At 44.9% G+C, this 20263-nt stretch overlaps 1 protein-coding gene across 1 annotated transcript in view; it reads right to left on the bottom strand.

Annotated features, from left to right (window-relative positions):
* GRM7 (glutamate metabotropic receptor 7) overlaps nucleotides 1–20263 on the bottom strand; it is a 247709-nt gene that overhangs the window by 22491 nt on the left and 204955 nt on the right. The window contains exon 8 of the mRNA XM_062008216.1: nucleotides 11562–12497. Coding sequence (XP_061864200.1) covers nucleotides 11562–12497 — 936 coding nt within the window. The remainder of the gene's footprint in view (nucleotides 1–11561; nucleotides 12498–20263) is intronic.

The raw sequence follows: 20263 nt of genomic DNA, 5'->3' as shown, positions 1-20263 counted from the left end.
CTCTGTCCCAGGCCCCGGAGCAGGGCTGGTGTGTGCTCGCTGTTGAATGAGGGGACTCCTCAGTCCCTCTGCAACTGGGTTAAAGAGGTTCAGGGCAGCTCAGCTGCTGCAGGATGTGTCCTGCTGCTGTCTGGGACCTGCTGCTGTCTGTGGACATCCCCATCCCCACGGAGAGACAGACTATTCCTCCCTGTCGCAGCACATCCAAGTCTGCTGGAGCCTCCCAGCTCTGCTGCGTGGTGAGGACGGGTCCTCGACAGCTTTTCCTGCTGAACTGGTTTTGATGAACACAAACACAGGTTCTACAAGAGCCATTATTTCAAAACACAGAAGAACAAACTTGCCCCACGTCACTTTTGATGGGGTGGGCTTGGGACACAGCATTTTTGCTTCAGTCTATGAGAATTCATTGTTGTTTCTTTGTAACCTTCTGCTAAGCTTATGCCTCAAAGACAAAGTACAAGGCAATTTCTTTGACTGAGTATGACGGTTTCTGCTTTTATTATTATTACATGCCTGCTTAAACCGTTTAAAACAACAAATAAATCCTTCAGGTCAACATTTGTGCATTCATCTCTTATGTACAGTGAAACCTCTTTTTTTGCTGTGCATTAAGATGGCCTTACTAGACTGAAAAAGCACTTTCAAGAGTAGCTGTTTTCTTCCTCTGCAAATACAGCTATATTTAGCTCACTGATATGCACCAAGGACCTGACATTTTTGTGTTACAAGATCTTATTCAGAGCAAATTCCAGCCATCTCCAGGATCAACAGAGGTTTTGCCTTGCAGTGGGGGAGATTTCCTCACCAGCCCCTGAAACTTTGCACTTGTCACTGATTTTGTAGAAAAATCACTTTGGCCTTACTCTCTCGGGTAAAACACCTGCTGAATTTCTGGCTCCAAAGCTGTGCATCCTCTCTTCTTTCCACGTTGGTTTGGTGCAGGGATGCCCACCCCACAAGCTCACTCCAACCGAACCACTGTCGAAACTTCACTTGACTGGCTCTCTCCTGTCAGGTTTGCTTTCTCCTTCCATTTTGCTTCTGTTTATTCTAAAATGAACATGAGAAAAATGTAGCTCTGGATGCGTGACCCAAGTATAAATAAAGGCAATAAAGGATGCTGCTTCTGCGTGGGACAGACAAGGATACTTGATTCTGTGCCCTTCTGCAGGCTGCTTTCGTGCATCAATCACACACGGTGACAAAAGTGCTTAAGGACCCATTCTTTCTGCTGAAATGGTTTGATCAAACAAAGCCCTGACTCCAGCATACAAGTTCAGCAAGAAAATTGAGAAACATCTGCATAACTTACACTGTGTTGAATAAGCCCTTCATGGTTTTCTTTTTGTTCCTGGGTGAGCTTAGAATCAGCAGCCATTATTTCTTACTCAAAATAGCATTATTATGTTTCTACAATACCCGTGGGGTTCAGAAACTGGTTATGATCTGCTCTCACAAAATGCTACTTCAGTTCCCAGTGTTTGGCTTACAATGTTAGCCACCATCTATGGGGCTTTTTCTGAAGAGATGATTAACTCCTGCTCAAACAAAGGAGCACTAATGGGAGCCCAGGCTTTCTGCAGCACAAATCAGACAGCACTACACATCGCAGGGCACAGCATCCTCTGGCCACCTGTTGTGGAAAAATCCTACAGATGTTAGCACATGCAACGTGCCAACACTGCAGTACAGCTCAACACATTCCACCTCACTTCTTGAAACAGGACTTTCCCAAGGAATGGATGCTAAAAGAGGATCAGGGTTGCAGGAACATGTCTGGGAAAACACATCTTCTTCCTAATATGCTTATCTCAAGCCCCACATACACAGGAAATCCAAAATAACCATTAAAATACACCATCACAAACTGAAACTATCTGCAAAGGCGTTCAAGTAAACCTACCCTCCCCTGTTCTGAGCAAATGAGAGAAGTTTTCAGATTACTTCCTTGTAAACTAACCTCGGAAACCTATTTTATGACCATACAGCTACCCTTGGTTCATAGATGCAGCTACCTTGAGGCACACGTGCCCGTTGGCACTATTCACAGGGGCTGTTCACAAGAGGGGTTTGCAAGGCTGGGTTTTTACTGATGCTCCCACAAGCTTGACAAAAATCCCCCGCTAGCACCCAACAGCAGTTGCATGCTCGATGCAACAGCTCTGCTGGAGAAATTATGTTGTCAGTTGAAGTGAGTTTGACATTGCAGAGATATCAAAAAGCAAGCAAAGAGAAAAGTTTCATCAACAAAGTAATTACTCTTCTGGACTCAATGGAAGCGCAATTATTTCACATTGAGGTGTTGTCAGTTTGTGCTGCAGATAAAAACTGTTAGATAACACTGACAAAGGCCTGTGCACAGATTGCTTTTCAGATGTAAAAGTCTCCTGGCAGATGTACATTTACTAAAAAAAACAAGGAACCAAAAAAAGTACATGTCAACACTATGCATTAAACACCTACAGCTTCTCCCTTGAAAAATGACATTGCTTTTTAGCCAGAGGCAGTTATGTAGGCACCAGAAATCACAGAGGAAAAAGACACCCTTCTTCCACACTTTCCCTTGTTTCAGCTACACATATTTTGGCCTGCTTGAGGGGTCTGGAGAAGGAGAACACAGAACACTGCAGGGAATTTGGCAGCCCTGTTGCACTGTGCCCTGGTCACTAAGGCAGAAGGGGACAGGGCTGATCCTCTCTGGGTTTGGCTGGGAGGATTTTCTTCTCTATAACTCACGTTCCTTTCTGGGTTCCATTTCTATTCCCATCCTCTGAATCATATTTTCCTCTCTCTCCTCAACACAGAAGAGAATGGAAAAGGCCAGAAACATCACAGGGAAGAGATGCCTCACTTTCTCCATCAGACATCAAAGCAGCATGCTCACAGGCTTCAAAGAGTCCCTCAGTGGCTGCAGAACTACCGCGGGGCTGCTGACTTCATTTCTGCTGAAATGAATACATCTCTGTTAGGAGGCAGCCACAGCCACATTTAAATGCAGTATTATTACTCCATTATGAAGGTACCTGCTCCAGTAATGGAAAATCTCACAAAATGAATTGGCTGTTAATTATCTTTTAGCTTTCACCCATACATTCCTGTCAGGCTGTTGCTGTATAGGCACGAGCACGGCGCCTGCACCGCTGGTACCTGACGAACGGCTGGTGGCATCCATTGGAAACGTACACCCTCCTTCTTAGGTAATTATGTGGAACATGATTGTGGCCTTGGGCTCTGCCTGCTCAGTGTTTTCAATTAGATTTTACTACAAAAGCACATATTAACATTAAAGGAGCATTACAATGCAGCAAATGTGATAAAACAGATCAGTGTTAGACGTACCTTCTGCTTCTGTTGTTTCAGGAATCATAATCACCATTAATTTATGGTCTTCTGAGGAGGATCTAATTACTCTAATCATCTCTTATTTCACCCAGAGTATGCACTTTTGCTGTTACCTAGCTTTAAATACCTGCCTTGGCAACACAGAGCTGCAATTTTAGCAGTCCTGCAGTCTTACAGGCTTGGCTGGGCGTACAAAGTTCTGAACACAGGTAAATGCTCAGATGGGAGGTCTCCCAGAGAGGACCAAGGGCAGGTAGGAATCTCACTTCTAGAAGAGCACTGACTTGGAAATATGATGCAGCATTGTGGGTAAAAGATTCATCACCAAAACGTCTCCATTCTTCCAGCCACTGAAGATGCCTCTTTGAAGAACACAGGTATCAGCTCCCACACCCTGGCTAAGCCTTGGGGAGTTTTCTCCCACCCAGGTTCAATTGCTCAACGTTCCCCACCTGATGATGCCATTATCCATGAGGTTAATGCAATCCTGGAGGGCACTCAGCACACCCCTATGATGAACACAGCCTGAGAACAGATTTAGAACTACACACACCTGCCCTCCCCTCAAGTGATATTTTTGAGTGCTGCTAAAATTGCTCCGCACCAGCTGATGCAATGACTCTAACATGTAGTTTTTAAATCCATCTGTAAAATGATTTAGGTTTCTTCTGCATGCAAGGAACTGTTATTACTGTTATTATTGTATTCATTTCTGAAACACTCCAATCTTTGCCTGGCTGAACATTATACAAATTAGTGGTGGGTAACAACCTGGAATCATTACATAGTTCCAGAAATAAATGAAAATCAAAGCTTTTAAAACATATTTAAATACATAGAAATATTTCCCCACCACTCATTGTTTTCTACCCAGTGCAGAAATGCAATTACAAGAAAATTCATGGCAACACTTACTAACATACCATTTTAGTCTCACTTCAGAGAGTGAAGCACAGCTCTCCCCTGGCAAGCAGGAAGGTACCTTTCAAGCTTGAGACAAGGCCATGAAATTATAAAACAGCCTGTCTTCCAGAGATGTTGCCTCAGGCACATCCTGCACAGCCACAAAGCAAAACAGCTTTGAGCTTTCTTAAAAAGGCAACCACCATCACCCAGAAATAAACCCATCTTCCCTTTTGCATCTCCTCATGGATCTCAGCCCTGAACAGCCTCCACCTGATCCATCTGCTCATGAGGGTCATGCTCATCTCCACGGGAGCAGGTACACCAGCACATCACAGCAGCCTCTTCACCACCAACCCCAGCAGCAAACACTCATCCATCCCCCAGCCTCAGCTGGAGAGAGGGGAGCAGGGCACTTGCAGTAGCAGCCTCCCATCCTTTTTGGCATCAACCACTCTAACAACTCTTGTTGTCTAAGCTTTAATGTGGCTCTCTCTTCATGAGCCCTAAGCTATTTCCCATCATGTCAAATAGAAATGCAACCTCCTGCTCAAGTAGGTTCACCTAGATCAGGTCACACAGGAACGTGTCTGGGTGGGTTTTGAAGACCTTCAGAGCAGGAGCCTCCACACCCCCTGGTTAGGGTTAAATCATTAGGAGCTGGGACACATTACAAGAACTTTGTGCTATTTTTCTGACTGCTAACAGCATCCCTTTCCTCCTGCAAGACAAAATGAATGCAGAAGGTAATAAAATAAATCTTACTGAGAGCTTTACTGAGAAGTTATACAAAGTTCTGGATCAGTTCTACAGGCACTTCAAGGTATTCATAAGGGTTTTTTAAATATATGCTTTTACCATAGTGCTCTAATACACCCTGCTACAAACAGAGGCTACCAGGATAATGTCTGTAATAAAAGTTATCACCAAATCCAAGCCACTGATTATGTCAGCTCCAGATTTAAAAAAAACTGCTTACTTTTCCCCTCAGCTAAAATGAAAGACAATGTGCTCAGTGGGAATAGCCCAATATGCCACAAAAGTGGACTTTACGGTACACTCTGCTCTGGGAGGATGATCTCCAGACCTCGCAGCTCCAGCCTGCAGGGCCTTAACTGAAATGAAGTGTATCTGCTCTTCAGTTCAGGCTTATCTCAGGACAACTCTACTGCCAGATCCTTACATTCCATGGTTTCCTCAGGGGTACAATCTTGAGGGCAGATAAAATTAAGAACTTTAGCATCTGAGCATGGAGAGATCCCCAAGATATCAAAGCCACAGGCAAACTGAAAACACATTCAATCACCTCAAAGCTCTTGTCCAACCTCAATGACTCTGTATCAGTGAGAGAAATTCATGTTTGTGGTTCATGTGCTCTATGCAGGTGTATTACTAAAGGGCTTCTTTAAACCAAAGCTACAATTCACAATGGCCTTGTGAAAGCCCCAAATTATGGCACATTCAAAGTCACAATCCGTGTGAGCCTCAAAGCCCAATTTTCTCCACCATCCAACAATATGAAACCCCAACAAATATTGCATTAAAATCCTCATAACTCCAAAATCCACAGATGTAGAGTTGCTATAGCAACTGTCATCTCAAGCCTTCCCAGGGGAGAAAATAAATGTCTGTCCAACCTGGTTAATCGGTATTTGTGTTACAGAGAATTGAAGGGTAACTTATTTTCACCAAAAATCAGAACATACACTGAAGTGCCACCATCTTAATGTCATATTATTTAATCTGAATAAGAACCCACTTTGCATGTGCCTTCAAATTACAGTATTTATGTAACATTCAACACAACAAGTAAAAACCTTGCTGCCAAATATACCTGCCCCGACCTGCTTATTGATTGGAATAAAGTGTGCACTAAGAAGCAGAGAAACAAGAAGGAAGGTGAAGGAGTAGATGGCATTAAGGACTACAGGTTTCATTATGGATGTATTGCAACACACACACAAAAGACCCCCAACAATCCAAAGATCATGTAATCTGGATGCAAAAGTAATCTGATGGAAGATGGTGATTAAAGCTCCTGAGCAGAAAGACAGACCACATTGGCTGAGGAACCATCATCACTCACTCTGAGCCTTGACTATAACTTTTTTAGCTTGAAAAAAGTCCTGGAAATAATTCAAGACAGGGGAAAAAAAAGCATTTGGAGAATATACTGAGGAGCAGTTGACAGTTATTGCTGGCTTATAGACATACCCAGAAATGTATCATTTTAATCTGAGCAATTACTAAATAAAAGTAATCACAGCTACGAGGCAATAAAATCCCCGTGAAACATAAAAATGTAACGATGACATATCCCTCTGTATTAGCTCAATGACATAATCTGAGGAAAGAAGATCTTAGGGGAATATTCAACGTACACAGCTACATCTGTACACAGTTAAGGAGCACAGATACAGGCTGCAAACCTGAGGACACAATGGTTTCTTCTAATCTAACAGTTGCAGCTCTGGCAAGTTTCCAAATCGCACTCCCCCTTCCAAATGTGGCAGGCAGGCTGGGAGGGAGCCCTACGTCCAGATGGGCCAGTGAGGGATGCCATCACTCTGAGGAAAAGCCCAAAGGCACGTGTACGGTAACGGGAAGCAATGTTGGGTTTTGGGCAAGAAAAGTACCCAGTGGACTCCTGTGTGCCTGCTACATCAAGCAGATTGATGTCCAGGTTTGCCATTAAAGGGGTGTGATTTGTCACTATTACATTCTAGGGATTTGGGAAATTGAATTTAAGCAACAGTGTGTGTGTGGTAACACTAAATAGCCAAAGGAGAAGAAAATAGTTTGTGATCTCATACTCCTTCATAATTAGAACCAAACACTGTTGGAAGCAAGAGAAAACACAGTTGCAAGGAAAAACCTCCACTTGAACCAAGGCTATTTAACACAAACCCACAGGGAATTCCTCCTGCCCCACTAGTCTCCATCCACCCACCATATACCCAAACCCGACATTTCATAGTCCCCATCACATCCTTTGTGTGCAAATATCTCTAGAAGAAGAGATTATTTCCAAAAGCTCACTTTAAATTTGGAATGTGTATTTTTATCCCAGCTCCCTTCCTGGGAGACTCTCCTGCACACAGGGAGGAGGAGAAGGGTGAAGCACATCACATTGATTTAACTACAGGTGCTTCATCCCTTTGGTTTGCCTTCACCACCAAAGAGTTGCCTCCAGAAACCCTGAGTGGTGTAAATTTTAAACGTGTTTATGTTGAGAGAGATCAATAATAAAAAAGCAAACTATTGGTGCCCCCAATGAACTGATGTTTGCAAGATGCATTAATTAGGGCACACCACGTGCTCTGCCATGCTGATGCTCTGACAGCATCTTTAAAGGGAAATCAACAAAACCCCCAAGAAATGAAAACACATAACTTTGGGACACCAGATTAATCCCAAATGCATCTCCTGGAACATCACTGCGAGGTGGGGCAGGGCAGAGAAACAGGTAAAGCAAAGGTGGATGAACAACCATCCAAGAGGCTACAGGGACTAACTAATCCCTGGGGCAGGGCGTGAGGCACAGAACTTCCCACACCACCTGCATCCCTTCCCATCCTCTCACCCTCCTGCTCTGAAGTTTCGACTCAGTTTGGCTTATGGATTCAGTGTGCTTCACCTGACCTTACAGACCAGTCTCTGCTCTTTTCAAGTGCCTCTTTGTATTGACTCTGCTGTGGAGCTGTGGCTCCTATAATTGGTTTAAGAGCTCTTTGAGGCCACTTTGTTTCTGATAAGATACAGACACATCTGTGGAGAATTTTAAAGAGTTTTGTTGTCAAAACCAATTACATTGGGAGTGCAAAAGCAGCGTTTCAACCTCCCAGTCCCTCCCCAGACGTTGGGGTTAATGAGCTGAGCAACACTAAGGCAGGAGCTGGGCAGCAGGTGGGAGCGGACACCGTGCCCAGAACCCACTGACCCTTCAGCTGCTGCTGCTGGTTTTGGTCATCAGAAGCTGCTCAGAGTTGAACAGTAAGTGACTCCCTCTTCTCTTTGGGGACTCCTCTGTATTTAGTGGCTTTCTACCAAATAGATACTAAAGGAAAGATCTTTGTGAGCAGAGCTATGGCACGATTGCAGTCCCCAGCACCGTGTCCTAGTCCTCAAAGGTTTTATCAGCATTTCAGAATGTATACTAAGTTATTGAAAACACACACACATACAAAACAGGACTCCAAAACACAACCCCCAGACCCCGGACAACAGGAGTGATCCCCAGGCATGGAGCAACAGTTATGTGACAGATGCACCAAAGCAACTCCAAGAACAGTAGAGCATGGCAGGGAGAGCCATAGTGCACACCCACCTGGACACCACAGGCTGCATCACCAAACTCAGCCTGTGAATTGCAACAGACCAAGTGTTTCCTGAATTTTCAGTTGGCAGGCAAAGAAACTGGCTGAGGAAATGCAAGCTGCAGAAAGGTCAGGAACCTGCTTTTCCACATGCCAGCTCCCATGCACCTAATGATTTATCTCTACTCTGTAGCACAGACTCTGCTCTCTGGCCTTCCTCAGAGCATACCACCTCCCTGCAGCTGGCTGCAAATGCTACTGTGTGAATTATTTGCCTGTTATCAATTACTTGCAGCACCCTTCCAGTTCTTTTGCTGTTATTTTCTACACGGAACAAGGTCGGTATTTTCAATATGCTTTCTACCAAACAACATTATGCTTGTATTTATTGACAAGCTAAAATAAAATCCATGCCATGGAAATCACAGCATTATATATAACACCATTCCTCAGTTTAAAAGATTGTGGCGCATGAGCTTTTCAGCAGGTGCAATTTCCACTTGGGCACAGACCTGCGTGGCTATGCTTAAGCACAATATTTTCCAGAGAAAATATCTGACAGGAAATCACTAACAATCACCAAAAGGTACAATCCCCTCAGCCCCACTCAAACAGAGACAGAACAGAAAGCAAAGCAGCAAAGCTGCTGCAGCTTCATCTCTCTGTAGACCATAAGGGGATGGAAAAGCCCCAGGAACAAAGCCACAGGTTTGGGTGTTCCTGTGGAACAGAGCACAGCAAAGCCAAGGGCTCTTTCCTTTGCCCAGCACCCTCTTCTGTGCTTTGTTAATCAGCATTTCTCTTGCTTCTCTGCATGAACTTGTAGAAGACTCTCCTGCTTTCGGGGCAATCCAGCTCTGTGATACATGGAAACCCAAAGCTTTTGCTGCTGAATGATTAGCATTGCTGGCAGCAACTTTTGAAATTCTTTGTATCTTTCTATCGCCTGGTTAAATCTTTGCAGACAACAATTTAGAGCACTTCATCTTGGCCACCTGCAGGCATGAAGCATGCCCAGGCAGGGAGCAGAAAAGCTGCACTGTACTCCCTGCATCAGACCAAAGTCACAAACGGGCACAACTGTGTTTAAAGCTACTTATGCCATTTCTTATCTGTCTCTCAACAGGGAGAGCAGAGGTGTTTGAAGCATTTGTAAAACTCAGGAGACCTCCTTCCCCATTGAAACTAATTCCCTTTAGGGATGCAATGGCTGCCTGCAAAGCCCACTGCAGAGCTGAGCTGACATGTGAAGACCTCTGTAACTTCTGCTTCCTCCTGGGTGATCCCCTGTTCCTCTGGCAAACTGAGGCTAAAACAATTGGAAATCTCTGTTCAACCAACGCCCTGAGTTGCAAAAGACAAAGCTCTGGTGCAGGCACCTCCGTACAGAAGAGCCTTGCAGCCAAAGCAGAGACTTGCCCGAACGACACCGCTCTCTTCCTGCAATTTTACTTCAACACCCCGTAAGTTTTACAACTGAAGATTTCAACATGACACATCCCTGACACAAACCAAGATGTGTCAGCTGGAATCTGGAATTTGCTCACTCATTTAACAGATGCAATAATTTTATCACAGCTTGCCTAGGTCTTGTGTCAAAGAACAAATGTTCAATAAGGAGAGATGTGAAAAATAAGGAGCAAGAAGCCAAAGCTCTTTCCAGCACAGGGAAGCCTGGGCTCGGTAAGTGGGGATAGCTGACAGGACACTACAAAATCCACACAAGATCTGTGGGAGAGCATCTGAGGTGAGGTCAATGATGCTCCAAGTCAGAGTATGCCACAGGTAAGGAGACAGAGCAGTGGTTTCCTGGGGATGGGGTCGGGGCTGGGGGGGTGAAACAGTCTGACAGCACTTCAAGACAGTCCAATATTTTCATTCCTGCCTGAGCAGTGGGCTTTCAAGTGTTTGCCAAGTCACTCTGAAATTACAGCTCCAAACACGATTCAGAGAGAAGTAAAACCAGATCCCTATCACCAAGCATGAGCTGGAGCCACTTGGGCAGCAAGAGTGCTGAAGTGGCCTGAGACCTGGTAGGGTCTAAAACCATCACAGCTGGAGCTGCTCTGAGTGCCAGGAGCCATCTTCCTGAGCTGCCCAGCTCCTCTCAGCTGCCAGTGCCCAAGCTGTGTGCAGGGGATGGCAGTGACGTGCCCTTGAGCCCTGGGACAGACTCCTCTGCAGCATCTGAAGCCTCTCAAAGCCAAGGGGAATCTTTTAATTGAGTCTGAGGGTGCTTTGCACTAATTCATTTTCATAACAGTCCAACTAAGGGATTAGATCCTGATGCTTGGATGCTGTTTCCTAACTCATGTAAGTGCAACATTTTGGACTGGCTTTTGGTGAATGAACTCCATGGGCTTAAGTGGGCCTGACTTAGGAAGAGAAGTAACCTGGCCTTTGCTCCAGGGCTCTGGCTATATCCTTGCCATGAACTACAGAGTAAGTCTACCCAGGCTAGTTTGAAAACAACCCATGCAGAATGTGCTGTCACTCCAATCCCAGCAGCTGGAGCTCAGGACAGATTGCTTACCCTGAGGTGTAAACGTGCCCTGAGGCTGCTATTTGTGAAGCAGAGCACTCATCAGTGTGCTCATCAGAGAACCCTCTGCACTGAACTCCAGAAGCACAGGGGGTGGTTTACTGGTGTTTGACAGGCTTTTGCTTACATCTTGTATTGAAAATGACTTAGTTAAGAGATGCCTCTTTCTGGACAACGTGACAGCTAATTCCCACTTATCCTACTGAAAAGATACAACTGAAAAGGATACAACAACAAAACTAATGGCTAATATGATTGCTATTGATCATTTGCCAGTGTATCAAATGAACAGCCCACCAGCTAAATGGAGAAGGAAAACGGTGCTATATATTGCATATGTCTCAGTAAGGAGCTAACTGGATAGCTCCTTTCAAAAATCTATGCAAAGCTGAGCATCAGTTTCTAGCAGCAACGAACCTGATGGGTCAGAGGCACCTCTGTTAGTTTTCACCTACCTTTTCTGCTGACTGGGCAGTGCCAAAAAATATTGGAATGAAGGCAAGCCATACTATACAGGTAGTGTACATAGTGAATCCAATGGGTTTAGCTTCATTAAAGTTCTCTGGGACACCCCGAGTCTTGATGGCGTACACAGTACACGTAACCATTAGAAGAATGCTATAACCCAAGGAACAAATGATTTGTAGATCCGTAATGTCACATTTGAGAACTCCTCTGGCTTGGTCAGGGTTCATAGTTTTCTGCTCATCATAATCTATGATGATGTTGGGCGGGTCAACTGCAAACCAAATAAAGACACCTAGGAGCTGAACCGATATCAAACTCGACGTGATGGCCAGCTGTGACGTGGGGCTTATAAGCCTGGGTGCAGTCACCGACTTTTTGCCCTGCTCAAATATGCGGTAGATGCGGTTGGTTTTGGTCAAGAGCGCCGCGTAGCTGATGCACATCCCCAGCCCCAGGAAGATGCGCCGGAAGGAGCACACGGCCACGTTCGGCTTGGCGATCATCAGAAACGTGATGATGTAGCACAGGAAAATCCCCGTCAACAGCACGTAGCTGAGCTCCCTGCCCGAGGCCCGGACGATGGGAGTGTCGTTGTACCTGATGAACGTCGCCATGACGAAAATGGTGGCGATAATCCCCAGCATGGCCAAGAAGACGGGTATGACAGCCCAGGGCGAGTGCCACTCCAGCTTGACGATGGGTATGGAGCGGCAGCCCGTCCGGTTCTCGTTGGGCCGCTCGTTGTACGAGCAGAGCAGACAGGTCACCTCGTCAGCCTGGTACTGGTAGCCGTCGCAGAGCTCGCAGTGCCAGCAGCACGGCATCCCCTTCACCATCTTCTTCCTCTCCCCAGGCTTGCAGGGCAGGCTGCAGACCGAGGGCGGGACCTCGCGCACTCCTCTGCCCCACTGCATCTCATCGATCTACAAGACACGGGAAGCAGAAAGAGTCTGGTTACTGGAACGTGACTGTCAGACAACTGGCGTGAGAATGGAAGGGGGCACGACCAAGGGGAAACCTGCAACACAGAAAAATCAAAGTGAACAAGCTGGAGAAGCACACACACACACACACACACACACACACACACGTGTCTTTGCACGGGACTCCAATGCATGACTGCATTTACTGCTTTAACTCTTCGTTTTTATTAGTAGTTAATTCTGGTGGAATGACAATGGCATCAGATAAAACAGTAGAGTGTAAGCCTCTTGTTTCGTGAGAATCAGTGGGAACACTGTGATGGCTTGAGGGAAGGCAGTAGTTACATTCACAAAACTGCTTTTCATGCATCTTGAGCTTGAGGCTTCTTACTGAGACCAGAACAAAAGATCTCCCCTCTTGGAGGGAACCTACTGACCAGGTTAATGTTTTAAATGAGGTGGAAATGTGTCTGATAGAGCACGTGGAATCAGTGAGACCATGGCAAGATCTGCAATATACACCATGTTAGAAACACAGAAGACAACAAAACCAGCCATCAGTGAGAAATGCAATATTTAGGTCATAGTTAATTTCAAAGTCCCATTGTGCTTTCCAAATGCCACACCTGCTCCTGGGAATGCAAATGGTAAATGAGCACACTAAAAAAACGGAAAGCATCACTTGTTCTGCAGCCATAAGAATCCCACACTTCAAAGTACGTGCAGAAAGGCTCCCAAGTACTGCAGAGAATTCAACTCTGGAATCGTTTCAAAATACTCCAGAGGGAGGTTCAGCATTGGAGCCGTTCCTGAAACAGTCCAGAGCGGAACCACTGGAAGGTCCTGACACTCCCAGAGCCAGTTCATTGCACCAGTTACACCTCAGCTGCCCAGCAGCATTTCAGTGGCTCCAACAGCTGCTCTATCTGTCTGCATGGCTTTTCCACACATCAAACCTGGGATGTCTGTGGATAAGTGTTACTAAAACCAGAACTTCGGCTTTTTCATTGGGAGGTTACTTAAATGCCTCCAAGCTCCACTACTGCCCCTACAAGCAAAAAACATTCTAAGTTTCTTTAATCAGCTGCCTTGATTATTAATGCATACAGAAGACTGGAGTTTGCAAGTCTTAAACTGAAGGATTAAGCTGCACTTTCCTAATTTAATTCAAACCAGATCCTGTATCATCTTCATTTCATGTATTTGGAGATAAAAAACCCCAAAGTCACACAGTGCTCAAATACTACACTACCAAGAATCTCTGCTGTGACTGTCATAGAAACAAGCCCTGACTAACAGGCAGCCCAGAGGTCTGACACTGCTTGAGAAACTTCATTAACCTTCAATATTCAACATTTATTCTGAAAAGAAAACAATCCCAAACCCAACCCACAAGAACTCTTCTGTCCTAGTGTGCTGAGCTGAAGGCACAGAGCTCACAGCAGCTGAAGGAATACTGGTGCCAAAGGAGAGCACAAAGACTCGTTCCATTGCAGTACTAAATGGTAGTTTGGTTTTACTGGAAAAGCAAGCGCAAGGTGTCAGAAATCCATTTCTGTGCCAATTTCACTGGTCCAGCTGAAGGCTAAGCAAGCCCTTTACACACCAGGAGGTGAATCCCTACGTTGTGTGTGTGCCTGGCAAGAGCTGGAGCATGCTGGCACACATCCACCTGACTTACTGATGACGTTAGCTTAACTTGTTGGTGATGTTAGCTGGACAGAGAACCAAAGACATGGTGAGCAAAGAGAACCAGGGCTGAGATCTGTGACCCATAAAGCAGGTGTGAACATTTCATGACAATGCCTTTAGAAACCAACTGACTTTTCCCCTCCTCTCAGTTGCCGATTTCTCTCTTGCCCTTTGAACAAGCAGACTGAGAGAAGGTTACTATAACTTACCTGGGTTTGTACAGCTAGAAAGCGAGACACATTGATCCAGTCCGGAGCCTCCATTTTCTATCACAACTATTAAACCCAGAAGTTACTGGATGCCCTTTTTACAGCATGCATTGATGTGAAATGAGAAAGGCATCCTAACTGCATGGAGTGTGACCCAGTCTGCAGCGCTGAAAGGATCTGCACCGGTTTCCTGCATGCCAATATCTCACAGAACCACAGAGTTATGAACGTGCTATCTTATGCCCACACCCCCTGTGACTACAAAAGGATGAATTTCCATATTCTCAAACAGATTCCATGGCGTTGCTGGGTAGCTGGGACAGCCTAAAGGTACTTTATTCTGTGCAGATACTGTGCATAAAGAGATAAATAGATGAGGCAAAATTATGGAAAGTCCTTTTTCTGTTCTCCTGGGACAGCACCACGATAACTGTAGCACTGCCCTCAGAAAGATCTGCAACGTTCTGCTGCTTCTGGCAAGAAAATTAATGATGAAAACCACGTGTTGGATGATGCACCTGGCACCAGAGCCTGGTGCTGGGAGATGAGAATCTGAGTCAAGCCAGAGACACTTTTCCCACTCAAATTTTTAAACACTTTTTGTCTTTGAACTAAATTGTTGTTGCAGAGTTCCTTCAGAAGTGCAAAAAAAAGAGACAGAAAAAAAGCAATGAAATGTTCATCTGTGTGCTGGGCTGCTTTAGGGGCTAATAATTGTGCCTGCTGTGCTTTTTTTGCTCCCCCTCCCTCTTCCAGTTTTTACTGCAGTCTCCTTGAAATAATCTAGCTTTTGAAAACCTCCCTCTAAAAAAGGCTTCTGTTGTGGCAAGTATTTGTTATATTCAGCCATTTATTGACATCTAAACCTGCTTATATTCAGTGACTTTTTCTGAATACTTTTAGTTGCTGAACTGGAAACTGTTTGCTTAAAGGTTTTGAGTTCAGAGTTTGAGGATCAGGATCATAAAATCCCAATAGCACAGCAAGGATAACTGCTGTCCACAACTACTGTAAGAAGACTTCCAACAAAACCAAATGAGCAGAGCATCTCTTTTTAAAGGAAATGTGAGACAGAGGTACAAACAGTTTTGAGGATGATGATTTCAGAGGTAGAAGCAGTTTTGAGGACGATGATTTCCAAGCCCATGGTTTCAATGTGCAACCAACTTTGCCTGTCAAGATTCATAACCAAACCTCATCTATTAAGCACACAGATGACAAGATTAACTAGAGAAATGGCAGATACAGGACTCAGGAGATGCACATTCTTTTCCTCTCCTGCCCCCAGGCCCATTTGATCAGCCTGGGTAAGGCACTTTTTTCTCCCATTTTCCTTTTAGAGGGTGGAGGGGCTGTCAATTATGGTTATAACAAAGACCTCTACAAATCTCTCAGATCCATGGCGGAAGAGTGCTGTAAGCTTACAAATCCCACATTGCTGTAAACAAACATAACACACTCTTATCCCATCATCAAAAAGTGATTAGCTGAAAATGCTGCTCATAATCTAGAAAGCAGTAAGTGAATAATCTCACAAATCATAAGTACTCTTGCCATTAATACAAAAGCTGCTTTTTGATGTACAACCTTCCATTTCAGTCACATAAAGAAACAGCACACAGAGGATTAGGGAACTTATTTTTCCCAAGCCAGCCCTACTTACTGATGTACCCAGACACTGCACTCACAGCCAGACAACAGTTTTGCACCTGAGTTTAGCACAAGTCAGTACTGAGGGACACAAAGAACTCCTCCACTGCAGTCCTGCCACCTTTGGGAAGGATGCAAAGCTTAGACTGCTCTACATGCTGCACACACGTGTGTCTCTTGTCTTGAAAAATGACAAATCTACCTGTCATCCACTGATCACCACACTGAGTGGCACATCAACAATGCAATGTGCAGGCTGAGGCTATCACAGCTCATGCACTGACAAACTGGTCCAATAAATAGGGCAAGAAACCCCAAACCACAGCTGTTTCCCTGTAGGATATTGGAAACAACTGATGATAACCAACTTCAAAGCTGGCCCTGTTGCATGGTACTTGGATTCACTAGAGTCACTGTATCCAGTGGGACACCGTGTTTCACCCTTCCACCATAGCACAAAGGAAAAAAGAACCCCAAAACCAAAGTCCCCTCCCCAAACCACAGGGCAAAGCTGTATCAGCCTTCTTTAGGGGTTAGCTCTACTCTTGTTGTTCCCCAAGCTCTCCCAACTCCTGCGTATCACCCGTTTCATAAACGCCTCGAGCCAGAGGCATAGCATCCATTGCCAACAGAAATTCTCATTATGCTCACTACAGGACAAGCATTAACAAGAAATGCTTAGTCTGTCTCATAAGGCCTAACAGAATTGTTCATTTTAATGACTGAAGTGACTCAATAGATGTGTGTAATTTAAACATTGCTGCTTTTCCCCTCAGCACCGCAAACATCTCTGTAATAAGCTATTTGTTCCCAACTAAATTGTTTCATGCAATGTTTGATTAAAACAAAAATCAGTACAAAAAGAATTACATTAGTGATAATTAATCTACTTGGGGGGAGGGGGGAAACAGCCATGTTCCCCAATAGGACTTTCATAAGGGCTGTGCCATTAATTTCACTGGAATACAGTTGTGCAATTCATTGCCACCTCACAGATTGCTTTTAGACCTCAGTTACTAAGTCAGCAGTTCAAACAGTTTTTGTATATTCAACTTTACAGATAGCAATATTTGCATGACTTAGCTCTTAGGGCTTAGCTATTAATGTCTTGTAATTAGTGTCTAAACCCGGAGCTTTAACACGATAATGGTTTTAAGCTAAGAGTATGTCAATAGCACACAGTCAACAGAGCCTTCTGCAAAATATCAGCTGAAATCCCTTCAGCAGATCACTGCAAAGATAAGCCAAACTACCAGAGAAGGATGCAAAGCTACTCCAGTGACTTGTCCAGATGCTGCAAATAAGGTGCTTCATACGGTAACATTTTAATTTCACTGCCTGCAGGGGATTGACAGAAAAGCCTTCAGAGGAGCTGAGAACCTGCGAGGTGGTGAGGCAAGGAGTCCCAGCAGCTTTGCTTGTGCCTAACAAACCTCTGTGTTCTGAGCAGGGCAGGCTCAATGCATTTTTCAGGATAGCACCAAAAAATATTCCCCAGAAACTACAAGACCTCTAATTAGATGAAATAAACAGAATAATCGTTTTCACAGCAGCAGCATACCAGCTCTGGGACACCACTGCATCCCCATCCCACGGCAACCAAAGCCCTGCTCCCACTCCAGCCCCTCCCCAGGCTTTAGGAGTGCTTATCCTAGGTGCTCTCAGCACTGATAACACACCAGTACCCCAAAATGAGGTAAAGACTGAACTCTGGTCCTGCCTCTTTGTTTTTCTTTCCGATTTCTTGTTTTAAACCAAAGTAAAAATCCATATACTTCAAAGTGGCTTTTAAAATCTGTGCAGGGTAGAAGCAGGACACAGCTCCCAAAACCCAGAGGCAGCAGCGTTTAAACCTGATCCCCAGCTGCTGTAGGAGCATCTCTGCTGGGACAGGGGCACAGCTCAGGCACCTCTGCTCCCCACAGAGCACCTGAAATCCACTACTGAGCTCTGCAGCTCACGCCTGCCTCACGACAGCTATTTCCCCTTGCCCTCTATTTCAGTGCTGTTCCACAGGAACACTTTATCAGCAAGACAGAGCATCAGCCTGGTGCTGCCTTCCTCCTGACACCAGTGACGATGCTGTTTGTGCCAGCGAGTGTTTTTGGGTGTGGGACACTTCAATAGAAAGCTGCTTTAGAGGAAATCTAAGCAAAAAGGAGACAAAAATTCATCACTTCTCCAAGTCTTCTGGCCAAAATACTTGCAATTGTTCATTGTCAGCACAAATCAGAAACATCAAGAAATGGTGCCAAGGATCCCACAACGTCAGACCCTCATCTTCACACCTGCTGGTTCACATCAGCAAAGTGCCCCCAGGACCTGCACAGCTCCAGCTTCCTCCTCTCATTAACGTTGTGACAGCTCCTGGGAGCCCCCAGCGTGGGCAGGGCTCCCACGGTGCAAAGTGCTGCAGGAACTTGTGTAGTAAAGAGCTTTCCTTGGAGCTTTTGTGAGCTGTGGGACTGGCTCCCACACGTAGCCCCGTGTGAGGAGGCTGGTGCTGGGAGATTTGCGTCCCCAGTTCCTTCTGGGCTGATGTACTGGTGTTTCATCAGGTGACTGCTGGGGGCTTGAGGCCAGCCATCTCTCTATATTTTTCTCTGGTAAGAAAACTGTAATTTCATTTAAACACCCACAGGTGCACTGGGAAGAGGCTCCTCCTGCTCTGCTCTTCTCACACCAATGTTCAGCTGTATGTTACCTATCACAGGTAAAAAACTCCCCTAGCATTGGCTCTTGCCATCTAGAGGACAGCACAGTTGGCATTTGGGGACAGGTATAAGAACCTGCATTGCATCCACATCACTTTTCATTTAACCTATTAAACTAATTAACGATTCAAACTCCAACTGAGGCATCATTTTTGTTCCTACGCTGCAACTCCTTTTTGGTGCTCTCATAATAAGCAGTTCTAAACCTCTGTTGTTTTTCCTCTTTCCTGATCTTACTTTTACTGTAATTTAGTGTTTGTCATCATTTCCCACCAGTCCTAACTGCTTTAAGGACACCAGAAGCAAGTTGCAGTGAATACTTGTAATAACATCTCTAATGAGAACCAAAGGCTGTTTGTTCTACATTAAAGCAAGGACATTTTTAGCACAACACCAACGTAGGGGAAAATGCTTCATCTACAATTTTTTGCAAAAAATGCTTATTACCATACATTTCTGTTGACACACAATACCACTGAAAATTAATTATTTTAATGGTTTTGTATCTGGCTGCAGCTTTGTGTTGTCTCTCACTGGTGGAGGTGGCTGGGCCACGCATCTGCGACACTCATCCTGCAGCCCCTGCTGAATTGTTTTTAATTAAAACAGAGCATGTGCTTCCAAACATGCATTTATAACACACAATTCTTATCTATTTAAATTGATAGAGCAGAGTAAACCCATCTTCTGAAAGCAGAGGCAATCTAAGGCAATTTTTCATCCTTAAGTGAGTGGCTTAGAATTAGAGCATCTGTAACCAGCCCCAAGCCAAAGGCTGAATGGCAGGGTGTCTGGGGTTTATGCTGCTGCCCTTTGTCTTGTGTCCAACCTTTTGTTCCTGCCACATCTCATTGTCAAATTGGTCAAAAGAGAATTCAGTCCAACAGTCATCTTCCAGCTTTCACAAGACAGGCTAAACTCGTGGTGCTCTTGACATTTCACATTTCACCTTCATATTTAGAGCAGACACGTCTATGTATATTCAGAACATATATGCAGAAAATAACATCTCCCACAACGGGAGAAATGCTGGCCTTGGTTTCAGAATATCACATACTCATCTGAAAACTGATACAACCAGCCCTCACTGCCTACTGCTGGACATTCTGCTCCAGTCAGCTTTCCTCTCTCAACCAACAACAGATATTTGTCTCCAAGTGCTTCCCTTCAATTCCTGCTACAACCTAGAAGAGTGCAAACCTGTGTAGCAGATGTTATCAGATATTTTGCTCTTTCTGAAGGGTGCTCTAAAGGCACTAGCTGTTGGGGTGGGGAAAAAAAAGGACAGAAACTCCTGCAATCTCTATGCTGAGAAAGCTCCTGCCGTGACATTTTACCCAAGGAGTGCCCCTCAGTGCTAGATGCTAGATGACACCCCAGCACACTCTCCTCATTGTAAGCCATGTTCAAAGAAGCTTCAAGCCATTCTGCTAGAAATCAGCAAACCACCACCAAATGCTGAGACTTGCTCTAACTTCTGCTAAGGGACACTCAGGGAATG

Source organism: Colius striatus, chromosome 15 (assembly GCF_028858725.1).
Source record: "Colius striatus isolate bColStr4 chromosome 15, bColStr4.1.hap1, whole genome shotgun sequence".
NCBI lineage: Eukaryota > Metazoa > Chordata > Aves > Coliiformes > Coliidae > Colius > Colius striatus.
This window is presented reverse-complemented; position numbering and strand designations above follow the sequence as displayed.